At 42.7% G+C, this 13,260-nt stretch overlaps 1 protein-coding gene across 3 annotated transcripts in view; it reads left to right on the forward strand.

Annotated features, from left to right (window-relative positions):
- The first annotated feature begins 7,654 nt into the window (after positions 1-7,654).
- Positions 7,655-13,260, forward strand: part of C2H4orf17 (chromosome 2 C4orf17 homolog) — a 36,470-nt gene continuing 30,864 nt past the window's right edge. For 2 of the 3 annotated variants that reach the window (XM_030190733.1, XM_030190735.1), the window contains exons 1-3: positions 7,655-7,873; positions 8,097-8,148; positions 12,038-12,286. In XM_030190733.1, the coding sequence (XP_030046593.1) occupies positions 12,124-12,286 (163 nt within the window). In that variant the 5' untranslated portion in view covers positions 7,655-7,873; positions 8,097-8,148; positions 12,038-12,123. The remainder of the gene's footprint in view (positions 7,874-8,096; positions 8,149-12,037; positions 12,287-13,260) is intronic. The other variant, XM_030190734.1, reaches the window with a different exon arrangement.

A 13,260-nucleotide genomic window follows, 5' to 3' on the forward strand; every position in this document is an offset into this window, starting at 1 on the left:
TCCCGGGAACTCCGGTCACTGGGTAAATCTCTCTTATCTGCACCCTTCTCTTCCACTGCTAACTCCAGACTCTGTTCCTTTTATCTTGTTGCACCATATGCCTGGAATAGACTTCCTGAGCAGGTACGTCAAGCTCCATCTCTGACTGTCTTCAAATCTAAGCTAAAAGCCCACCTTTTTGATGCTGCTTTTAACTCCTAACCCTTATTCACTTGTTCAGAACCCTTATTTTATCACTTAACCCTTATTCACTTGTTCAGAACCCTTATTTTATCACTTAATATTCCCTTATCTCTTGTTTGTCCTGTTTGTCTGTCCTAATTAGATTGTAAGCTCAGTCGAGCAGGGACTGTTTCTTCATGTTCAAGTGTACAGCGCTGCGTACGTCTAGTAGCGCTATAGAAATGATAAGTAGTAGTAGTAAAGGAGATAAATGAAAAGTCCCAATAAGCACAAAAATAAAACTAACAGAGGAGGTTAGAACTTTGGCGATATCGAGCACCGGTATGATGTCAAATAACAGACGGCTTAAGGGCAGCTGGAAATGTCTTTACACAAAACAATAATATAGAACTACTGTTATTTAAAGTGCCAAACACTGTTATTTGAGATTCCGATATTGATAGCCACAACGGCTAATGTACTGTTGTGATGTCAATCAACAGACAGCACAGGTAAAGCTGGAAATATCTCCTTGCAAAGCAGTAGTATTAAAACTGCCCAAAGTAGTAGTCTTAAAACTCTAATGTTTGAAACTCCAACGTTGACAAACTTTGGTAACTAGACCAAGAACGGCAATATTAAAAGTTCCGATATTCATCACCTTACCAGTTAACTCACTTTGGTTTCTAAACTAAGACTAACATAGATAACTTATTGTAACTAATTATAGAGAGAAATGTATAAAAAATATAAAATACATCACACCAGCCCAGGAGTGCTGGAATCTTCCATACTTAAAGGCTTCCAAAAACTGGCGGGAAAAAACTTTATAAACATTAGCGGTGTCAAAGACAGTATCATTTACAAAGATAGAGGGTATGGAAAAAAAAAATATATATATATATGTATATATATAAAGACTTACATCCAAACAATGTGCATGTTGGTAAATCAAAGTAGCGAAAATGTCAGTAAATTAAAGTAGCGAAGTTAAAACCGGCGTAATAGGTGCTCTGCCATAGCAAGTTTTCATAATCAAACTCCTGACTTACCTAGAACAAGCTGTGGGTCAGTAAACTTCCTGTCTCAATGGTACGCTGTCACTACTGAACGAGCATCATCTCTAAGACATCAAAACTGAGTTGGAGAGCCTGGCTGTTAAATATACCTTTATGTTAATGTATGTACTGATGTAACTAAGTTCCAAGGGTGCATTTACAACGCATATGCGATAGGGGCAGGAGTGAGACGCCTGGTGAAGTAGAATATGAACAACTGGATGTACAAAGTATATATAAAAAAGAATATACCAAAAACGTAGAGAGTATTTGTAATATATGTATAAACAAAATATCTAAGGAAACAACATACGTTAAGGACAAAAGAGAATCATTATGTTTGTTTTCAAAATATATATATGTGTACAAACTGTTAAAAGAATAATAAATAAGTAATAATAATAAAAAAGAAGATTGTATAAAAATTAATCTCTATTGTTCTTGTAACATCAAAATCTAAATCCTTTAGTATCCTTTAGTATCACACTGGAATGCCTTCAACCACAAGACTGAAGGTCTTAAATTCTTAGTTTTTAAACAAATCATCCCGAAGTGGAAAGGGGGAGATATAGATAACCTTCTGTTGCAAGAATAGCGCTTAATTTTCCAGTTTAACACAGTAAATCCTAAAGGTCTGACTATAGAACTAGATTTAAAAGTTTTTCTTTAAGAAGTATATATGGCAGACTCGTTATTCTTCTAATTTAGATTTTGATTGTACTGCTTTGTCACCTTCTTATCTCCATGTATATCTCCTTGCCCCTCATCCACCTGACTCTCCCTGTTTCTCACCTAACCCACCCTCATCCTGTCAGACTGTCACTGAAATGCTTTGATGTTTCACTTATATATACTGTCATCTACCAACATTTGCCATTGTCCTAGAATCTGGGAGTTCCAAGGGAAATGCTGCAGTGCAAAAGGGAATGGTGAACCAGGCCCAGAAAACAGGAATGTGCTTGGAGCCGGGGAGAGCAGCGCAGTGACATGATCCAAGCCTGTGGGTAATGGGGAGGTATAAATTGAAGATGAGTTAAATCTGCCATGGGAATGAAGTCTTATCCGTAGAGGAGAGTGAGAAGCAGCGAAGGGATAGGAGAGCCAAACCTACATGGAAGGACAACAGACTAGGGAAAATGGAAAAATGCATTGGAGCTTGTTGGGGAGTGGAGGGAAATAGAAGGTTAAGCTAAGGGGAAATGAGAAGCAGAGCAGGCTAAAAAGATTTAGGGAGTGGGGCAGACAGACAGCTTTTAAATTCACTACCTCCAAAATATAAAACATGAAATTATACCTATGGAGTAGGAGAAAAAAATTTTAAAAGTGCAGAGGAAATAGGGAGGGGGCAAGAGGACAAGGAACTAGAGGAAGAAATTAGAGGAAAGTGAAAAAAGGGTAGGGACGGAAGAATGTGGTGTAGATGGACTGAGGGGCACAGAGGGACTGATTGAGGGAAAATTGCAATAGATGTCCTGAATAGGGGGAGGGGGGAGAGATTGATCATAATGCAGACTAGCAGCACTAGAGTGGGAGGAAGGAGACTGGCAGGACCCTAACTTTTGATTTGGCTACGCGAATCTTCTCCATGCCCACACTACATGTCCTGTCACCTACCACTTGCTCCCTCACATTTATCTGCCAGTCCAGTGTGGGCACCATTGACTATCTTTGTTGACATAGGCCCTTCCTATACCAAGCAGAGACCAGCATCAGTCCACGCAAATAAGACATGAACTTCTGTGATGCAGTACATTGGAAAGCACACTTAGGTCATTACCACAGACTCGTTGGCATGCGGTGTCCACAAGTGGTCACAGTCTGACCTGGCTATGGTTACTCAGCTTTTCTTCCAGTGGACTCTGTTTCAGCCCTCATCCAAAAACAGAAAAAAGTATAACCCTCTTCCTCCTCCTCTGACCCTCCCTGCTTCTAATATAACAATGTTTAGTGATCTTTCAGTGGAATCACCATACCACCTCCCCTCTAGAAAAAAAATGTTAGCATTCCTATAATTCTCACACATTGGTATACTGCATGAATTTATCAGAGTACTAGTTAATGAGGGAAGAGTAGATACTGTAGATTTGTTTTATTCCATCCTCTGTGTGTTTAAGTGTGTGTGTGGGGAGGGGAAACGGGTTATATAGGCAGTTTCATTTTGGATTCTCTTGTAATTTTGGAAACATATTGGTTTTATTGTATACTAGTAAAAAAGGCCCGTTTCGTTATGAAATGAAACGGGCGCTAGCAAGGCAATCCCCCACCCTCCCTCGCTGTCTCGCTCTGTCCCCTCCGAGTTCCAGACCCCCCTCCCACCCTCTTCAAAGCAACCCTCCCTCCCAGTTCAAGGCCACCCTCCCTCCCTTCCTCCTTCCCACCCACCCAGTTCAAGGCCTCCCTCCCAGTTCAAGGCCGGCCGGCCGGCCTGCCTCCCTCCTCCCTCCCTCCTTCCCTCCCAGTTCAAGGACCCCTCCCTCCCACCCACCCACACAGGCCTCCCACCCACCCATTTCAAGGCCCCCTCACGCCCCTCTCAATGAGTTCCAGACTCCCCCCTTCCTCCGATTTCAACACCCCCCCTCCGCGTTACGGACCCCTGGACCCCCCCTGCCGTGACCCCCTCAACCCCCCCTTCCCGTCAAAAACACTCCCCCGCCGCGGTCGCGTACCTGTACTGACAGGGGACCCCAACCCCCGACAGCTGAAGTTCTGTTTTCGTCTGTGCCGGCATGTTGCTTGCTAAATGATCATCTGTTGAAGTTTCTGTGCATGCATCTGATGTCAGATGCACGCACAGAAACTTGAACAGCTGATCATTCATGAAGGAACGCCCCGGCGCAGCCGAGAAGAGAACTTCGGCTGTCGGGGGTTGGGGTCCCCCGTCAGCACATTTAATGATGGCGATGGGGGAGTGTTTTCATCTGGAAGGGGGGTCGAGGGGGTCGTGGCAGGGGGGGTCCAGGGGTCCGTAACGCAGAAGGGGGGTGTTGAAATTGGAGGGAGGGCGGAGTCTGGAACTCGGTGGGAGGGGCATGAGGGGCACACTTCATGATGGTGCCTAGCAGACCACAGGAGCCACGGTCCCAGGCAGGACAGAACGTTGGAGGTGAGAATTATATATATAGATTCGATTATTGTAGTAATTAGGGTTTTTTCCTTTATATTTTATGATATTATTACTTTTGTTCTAAGTTACTTTGGGGTTCTTCTACTAAGGCGCACTGAAAAATGGTCTGCGCTGCTGTAGGTGCGTGTATTGGATGTGCGCAACTCCATTTTTCAGTGCACTTGCAAAAAAAGGCCTTTTTTTGTGGCTGAAAATGGATGTGCCGCAAAATTTAAATGAGCACATGCCAATTTGGGCCTGAGACTTTACTGCCACTCTTTGACTTAACAGTAAGGTCTCACGCGCTAACCATCCTATAATCATTAGCGCACATACACTGCCGATTACTGCCCGGTTAGCGCTGCATGGTAGAAAATAGATAGTTTCTGCTGTGCGTCAAAAATAGAATTACCACCCGGGGAACGCAGTAGCTAGGCAGTAGTTCTAATTTGACGCACATTGGATGTGTGTGCCTGCACACTTTAGTAAAAGCCTTTGAGTCATATGAGAAGACAGGATGTAAAGCCAAATGGAAATGAGATCAACAAGAATATGTAGATAAAAATGAATCAGAAGATGATCTTAAGAAGTGGAGCTCTCAAACTGAGAATTTTGAATTATGTTGTAACTAGCCGTTAAGCCCGTTAAAACGGGCAAGATTTGTGTTTTGCAAAATGTAATAATTCTCACCTCCATCCATCCATGTGCAGAAAACCTCCTCTCTCCCCTGATCTCCCCTCCCCCGATCCATGTCCAGCAACCCTGCTCTCTCCCCTGCCCTCCCTCCATGTCCAGCAACCCTCCTCTCTGCCCTGCTCTCACGCCATGTCCAGCAACCATGCCCTCTCCCCCCTGCCCTCCCCCCATGTCCAGCTACTACTACTACTACTTAACATTTATAAAGCGCTACCAGAGTTACGCAGTGCTGTACAATTTAACACAGAGGACAGTCCCTGCTCGAAGGAGCTTACAATCTAAAGGACAAAAAAGTGCAGTCAATCAAAGCTACCCTTCTCGCAGCCGCTCCTTCCCCCTTCTGTGCCGGGCCCCCTGCACTGACCTGACAGCGCCTCTCACCTCCGTGTGAAAGCGCTGCAGGCAGCAGCAGATTGCTCTGCTGCTGCCTGCAGCACTTCCACACGGAGGTCAGAGGCGCTGTCAGGTCAGTGCAGGGGGCCCGATACGGAGGGGCGCGGGAGCGGCGGTGGCGGGGATGGGGAGAGGGTAGAGGTTGGTGCCCACGATGTTCGTTTCCAGGCTCCAGCGGCAGCGTCCGACAGTCCGACTCCATTTCCCTCTCTGTTCCGCCCTCTGTCATCACGTCTTGACGCGAGGGCGGGACAGAGATGGAAGTCTCTACTGCACATTTGCAGGCGAGTCGGTCACTTGCCATTTATATGTTTGATAAGGTGTTTGTGCTGGTGGTGGCGGGAGGGGGGGGGGGGAGATTAAATGCTTCCCTACTTTTTTTTTCAATAATAAGAGTATATAAAAGCCTCCAAACAATGTACACTTGGGCAAATGCATTCCAACTAAAACTTAACGCAGAAAAAACACAATGTCTTGTACTCACCTCACAACATAACACAAAAAACTTCTCCACCATAACCACACCATACTGTTCCATTCCAGTCTCACAAAACTTGAAAATTCTTGGAGTCACCTTTGACCGAATCCTCACTCTTGATACCCACGTGAAAAACACGATGAAAAAGATGTTCTACACCATGTGGAAACTCAAAAGAGTAAAACCTTTCTTCCTGAGACACATCTTCCGTACCCTGGTACAGTCAATGGTAATTAGTCATCTGGACTGACTACTGCAATGCACTGTACGCCGGGTGCAAAGAACAAACAATCAAAAAATTCCAAACTGCCCAGAATACGGCCGCCAGACTCATATTTGGAAAAACTAAATATGAAAGTGCAAAACCCTTAAGAGAGAAACTTCACTGGCTCCCACTGAAGGAAGCCAAGATCTGCATGATCTTACACAAAATCATTCACTCAGACACCCCAATCTACATGCTAAACCTCGTAAACCTACCTCCCAGAAACGCCACAAGATCATCCCACAAATTTCTCAACCTGCACTACCCCAGCTGCAAAGGACTTAAATACAAGCTGATGCATGCCACTACCTTCTCCTACATGAGCACGCAGTTATGGAATGCATTACCTACAGACCTGAAAGCAATCAACGAAACAACTATCTTTCGAAAATCTCTGAAGACATTCTTCTTCAACAAGGCCTACAATGAGAACCTATAGCTTCACTAAGTCACCTCACCAATCCACTCAATTATGAACGCCCACCTTATATAACTACCCTAACCACTCTCCCCTTCTTCTTTCTTCCCTTCCGAATCGCCACACATTATTGTGTCAGGAAGTATTTTTTCACGGAGAGAGTAGTGGATGCTTGGAATGCCCTCCCGCGGGAGGTGGTGGAAATGAAAACGGTAACGGAATTCAAACATGCGTGGGATAAGCATAAAGGAATCCTGTGCCGAAGGAATGGATCCTCAGGAGCTTAGTCAAGATCGGGAGGCGGTGCTGGTGGTTGGGAGGCGGGGATAGGGCTGGGCAGACTTATACGGTCTGTGCCAGAGCCGGTGGTGGGAAGCGGGACTGGTGGTTGGGAGGCGGGGATAGTGCTGGACAGACTTGTACAGTCTGTGCCAGAGCCGGTGGTTGGGAGGCAGGGCTGGTGGTGGGGAGGTGAGGATAGTGCTGGGCAGACTTATACGGTCTGTGCCTGTGCCAGAGCCGGTGGTTGGGAGGTGGGGCTGGTGGTTGGGAGGCGGGGATAGTGCGGGGCAGACTTATACGGTCTGTGCCTGTGCCAGAGTCGGTGGTTGGGAGGTGGGGCTGGTGGTTGGGAGGCGGGGATAGTGCGGGGCAGACTTATACGGTCTGTGCCCTGAAGAGCACAGGTACAAATCAAAGTAGGGTATACACAAAAAGCAGCAAATATGAGTTATCTTGTTGGGCAGACTGGATGGACCGTGCAGGTCTTTTTCTGCCGTCATCTACTATGTTACTATGTTACTATGTTATATCCTGCAATGACAATGTTAACAAATCTATGTGAGCCTGCAAATAGGTGGGGGAATGTGGGATACAAATGCAATAAATAAAAAATATAGATCCTATTTGTGGCTTCTGGGGATGAGTGGGGGATTAAAATGCTGGAGTTGGAGCTTGTGAATCATATTACACTTTTCTGTCAATCCACAGTCCTTTCTTTTACCCTGAAACTTTGTCTGCTTGTTACCAGCATGCTGGGTTCATCTTAACAACCAACAGCCAGTGAGGTGAAGAAGGAGTAAAGAGTGGGTGGTGTGAAGTTTGCTACAGGCAATATAGTTGCAGGAAGCCATGGTATAAATCAGCAGCATGTGCTATACAGTGCATTAAAACACATTTATTCCTGGAAGACAGACACTCAAATGATGCAACAGCCAGTGATGAGTGGCACCTACTGTCTGACTCTAGAGCACCTCCAGAAGTGAGCTTCAGCTGGGAGAAGTAAGGTGTCTTACAGGTACTTTAAAACTATTCAATTTCTTTTATCTTTAGAAAAAAAATCTTTCAGTCTGTAATAAAAAAGAATATGTTTAATGAACACCCTTCCAGGCAAATCTAATTAGATACAAGCAAAATGTGACAAGACTATTTTTCACAATGTTAGCTGTTTTAGTTTTGCGTTCCTAGCCATAAACTGCTAGTGATGGTTGGCTGTCTATTTGTGTTTTATTCATATTAAGTAGAAATAAAACAAAACGAAGGAAACCAACCTGAAGAAGCTTGTCAAAAAAGGTAACACCATATTTTCATTTGTTTAATTTCTAACCTTTAAAGTGGACTAACACAGCAAGCACACTGTTTCATTCATGTAACAGCTTTATATATTTTTTTATTGTACCCTGTGCTTTCCCACTCATGGCAGGCTCAATGTGGCTTACATGTTATATACAGGTACTTATTTGTACCTGGGGCAACGGAGGGTTAAGTGACTTGCATAGAGTCACAAGGAGCTGCCTGTGCCTGCAGTGGGAATTGAACCCAGTTCCCTAGGACCAAAGTCCACCACTCTAACCACTAGGCCACTCCTCCACTCACCCAGATTCTATATATCGCGCCTAGATTTCCGTGTGGAAATCCAAGTGTGTTCCATAACAATGCACATAACCTAATTGATTAACAAGCCAATCAGCACTGTTAATTGGATGTTAATTATCAACACTAATTACCATTAATTAGATCTTACGCAGAGAACTCGCTAAGCATATTCTGTAATGTGGTCTGCGTCAATTCTAATGTGCGTTCCCAAAAAGGAGACGTGGCCATGGGTGAGGAATGGGCGCGGAATGGGCGGGCCATGGGCGTTCTAAAAATTTACACGTAGGGTCATAGAATATACCTGCTCCGCGTCTAACTTAGGCGCCGGTGTTCACACCAAGTTTTACTTGGCATAATTACTTGCGATTAAATATAGTCACACAGATGAGTGATAAGCATATTCTGTAAACCATATGGAAATGCTATAGAATATGCATAGGAGGAATTTTTTTCCACATGGATTTTCCAGGCGCTATATATAGAATATAACCCTATATGAATAATTTTCAAAACAAGAGTTTGTGCTTATGTTCTCTCGGGGAATGTATGTACTTTACACTCGTGCTTTGGCATGTATGGCTTTTCTGGGTGAATTTAAGTGATCAGGCATATATTTTCAAACATAGCTGCGTAAACACTTCCCAAACCTGACTCCAGGAATGCCTCACCTCAGTTTGGGTAAAGTTACATATGTACATGCTGTCCCCCAAGTTCTGAAAAAGTTGCTAAAAATTACATGTGCAATTTAATTGAATAACAAGTCAATTAGCACCGATAATTGAGATCTTAACAAGCAATCATTAGTGCTAATTGGATTTAATTAAAACTTACACATATAACTTTAGGCGCAGGGTCTGCACATACATTTTATGTGCAGGCCACAAAAGGGGCACAGCCATGGGAGGATCATGGGTGGATTGGTGGCGTGCCCACAATTTATGCGCATTGCTATAGAATAACAGGGATCCGAATCTAATTCATGCGCAGGGATTTACACCAAGGTCTCAGTGGTGTAAATGGTCACACCTAAATGTAGTCACGGTTCCAGGCACTAAGTGCTATTCTATAAATGACACCTAACTTTAAGCGCCATTTATAGAATAGCACTACGCGCTATTTTTTCCAGCACCAATTTTATAGGCGTCATTTATAAAATGTAATCCTGTATGTGTGTCATAACATATCATGATCATTATTTTAGAAGCACCTCATCCACCTTCACCTATGAGTGGAGGAGTAGCCTAGTGGTTAGTGCAGCAGACTTTGATTTTGGGAAACTGGGTTCAATTCCCACTGCAGCTCCTTGTGACTCTGGTCAAGTCACTTAACCCTCTATTGCCACAGGTACAAAATAAGTACCTGTATATAATATGTAAACTGCTTTGATTGTAAACACAGAAAGGTGGTATATCGAATCATATAAATAGTGGCATTTTCACATGTGAACCACTTGCCGCACAGCCATTTTGGGGGAAGCACTTACCACCACCCATTGAGGTGGCGGTAAGGGCTTCTGTGGTAACCGGGCAGCGCTGCCCGATTATCACCAGGTAAGCACCAGTGCTACAAAAATAGAAAATATTTTTGTAGCACCGGAAATGGTTCATGCTGGGGGAGGGAACTACCGCCAGGCTCCTGCAGTAGCCCGGCGCTAGCTCAGGATTGGTGTGTAGCAAGCCTGTTGCCGTGCCAACCCTTTAGTAAAAGGGCCCCACAGTTTGGGAAGTTCTGGTTTAGATCTTCTACTGAGCAGGCCTAAACTAAATGGATAACTTATCCAGATAATAGTTGAATATCGTCACCATCCTCATAATTTTAAGAATGCCTCCATCCCACCACTATCCCAGTCCACATTTATATGGATAGTATCAAGGTGTTCACAGATTTAAATGGCCTAAACCACAAGTATAAGTTTTGAAAATATATATGCAGGTAAGCAAATTATGTATTTGCAGCCCCTGGTTCCTAAATTGGACTCTCTGAAATTCTTACTAGAGTTGAGGTCCTAAATTTATGCTCAAAATTTCACTTAACTTCTTAAAAAAAAATAAAGTGAGTGGCAACAAGGGCAGATATAAGGTGATGAAAAAGATAGGAGCTTAGCACTGACTTTCAGTACTAGGCACTTAAATTGGACTTCTAAATCTAGATAAAGCATATTAAGCCCCTAAATTTAGGTGAATATTTGGCAGAAACTTTAGTCTCCTGTGTTTCACTGAAAATAGGAGACCAATTTAGACACAACTGAAGAGTCTAAATTTTGGAGTGCAGCTTTTTTGCATATTGAGGCCAAAGTTCATTGTTTTCATGTCTCTGGAGGATATGACAAATGCCCCTAATTTGATTAGGTTTTTTTTTCTCTCTCTTTGGAATGCTCACTCTAAATGTAAGAAAGAGGGCAAGGATGCACTGAAATCCCATTACATCTTTTGTCAGTGTGCATGTTTAATGCTTTGCCTAAAAGGACTTGTAACACATAGACCTTGCTAGCTAAACGTTTCCCTATAACTAAAGAGAGCTATCATTACCTGAGAACTGTAGTTTCAGGTAACATTATTATACATGAATCTTTCATTGAGATCTCCTCAGCACACACGACTTGGATCTATTTCAAGCTTGGTTTAAGAAATATGACCAAGAACTTGGCAGATAACAACATTAACCCCTTTGCTGCCAAAGTGGAGGAGTGGCCTAGTGGTTAGGGTGGTGGACTTTGGTCCTGAGGAACTGAATTCAATTTCCACTTCTGGCACAGGCAGCTCCTTGTGACTCTGGGCAAGTCACTTAACCCTCCATTGCCCCAGGTACAAATAAGTACCTGTATACAATATGTAAGCCACATTGAGCCTGCCATGAGTGGGAAAGCACAGGGTACCAATGTAACAAAAAAAACAAGTTCTTTATAATGTCTAGTCCAATTAAATTTAATATTTGCCTTACGAACTATTAAAAGCACTAAAATTGTGAGTGCAAATTTGGACATATACCCAATTTGCACGCACAATTTAATTGAATGATGAGCCAATTAGCACTGATAATTGAGATCTTAAGCAATTTTTGGAGCTAATTGGATTTAATTAAACTTTACATGCATTCTATGCAGAAATCCAATTATATAACAATGTGCATAACTTAATTGGCTTAACAAGCCAATTAGCATTTTTAACAGCACTTAACAAACGATAATAAGCACTAATTGGCAATAATTGGAATTTACATATATCTCGCTAAGCATATTCTGTAACACTCAGCGCCTAAATTCTAATGTGCAGAGCCAAAAAGGGGCATGGTTATGGGTGGGGAAATTGGTATTCCATGGGTGTTCCAAAATGTCCTATTATACAGTAAAGATGATTATAATATTGATCCCCATTCTTGATGGAGTATATTTAGAATAATCATAGAAATAAGTGGGATGTAAATCATCTTACATTGTAGAACAGCTATTCTTTTCATTTCTATTGTCTGAATTTACTTTTTCTACTAGGATGTGCCTTGTCTTATTGCAGTATTAAGGAGTTCATAGGGATGTACTAATGTATCTAACATCCACGTGTCTTTAGATGATTTTATTCTTTGTTCTTAGGATTTTTCTGTTCTTCTGCCTTGAGCTCCCATTGTTGGAGAATCCAAAGTGCATGAAAGCCAGAACAACTGGAAAAGCTACGGAAGATGAACATCAGATCCCAGACCTGTCCTAAGAAGTCATTTGCACAAACAAACCACCAGTTCTTACTGCCCAGTAGACTGCGTATCCCTTCTTTAGCAATACCTGAAGAAGGCCACTATTTATCCAGGAACATTCCACATCCAAAGAGAGTGTATCATATTAAAGGTAGCCCACTGGTCTAATATTGTACCCTCACTATGCTTACCACAATTCATAATTCACATTTCACCTTTATTTGATATACCACAAATAATAACAAATTTCTAAGCGGTATTACTAAGCATAGGTACTGCAATTATTTTACATAAAAAGATCTCATGGTACCTTATATTGTATTCATCTACTATGGCACCTTTCAGAAACACAATCAAATTCAGTCTTTCCCTTATTCTATAATATTTTGCAGCATCTGAGATGGTCACCGCATCTCAAAAAAGATATCGTGGAATTAGAAAAGGTGCAGAGAAGAGTGATGAAAATTATAAAGGGGATGGTACGACTTCCCTATGAGGAAAGGCTGAAGCGGCTAGGGCTCTTCAGCCTGGAGGAAAGACGGCTGAAGGGAGATATGATAGAGGTCTATAAAATAATGAGTGGAGTGGAAAGGGTAGACATGAAGCGTCTGTCTACTCTTTCCAAAAATACTAGGACTAGGGGATTTAAATGAAGCTACAAAGTAGTAAATTTAAAATGAATTGGAGAAAATTTTTATTCACTCAACGTGTAATTAAACTCTGGAATTTGTTGCCAGAGAATGTGATAAAGGCAGTTAGCTTAGTGGGGTTTAAAAAGATTTGGACGGCTTCCTAAAGGAAAAGTCCATAGACCATTATTAAAATGGACTTCGGGAAAATCCACTGCTTATTTCTGGGATAAGCAGCTTAAAATGTATTGAGCTTTTATGGGATCTTGCCAGGTATTCGTAACCTGGATTGGCCACTGTTGGAAACAGGATGCTGGCCTTGATGGACCTTTGGTCTTTCCCAGTATGGTAATAGTTATGTACTTATCTGTACAGTTGGGGGTATACATAGGATTGGAGAAGATTAAAAAACCAGCTAATACATTGCATCACATCTCAAAACATATTAGAAAACTTTGTCTCCACAGCACCCTCATCCCTGGCTGACCTGGGAAGG

Source organism: Microcaecilia unicolor, chromosome 2, assembly GCF_901765095.1.
Source record: "Microcaecilia unicolor chromosome 2, aMicUni1.1, whole genome shotgun sequence".
In the NCBI taxonomy this organism is placed as follows: domain Eukaryota; kingdom Metazoa; phylum Chordata; class Amphibia; order Gymnophiona; family Siphonopidae; genus Microcaecilia; species Microcaecilia unicolor.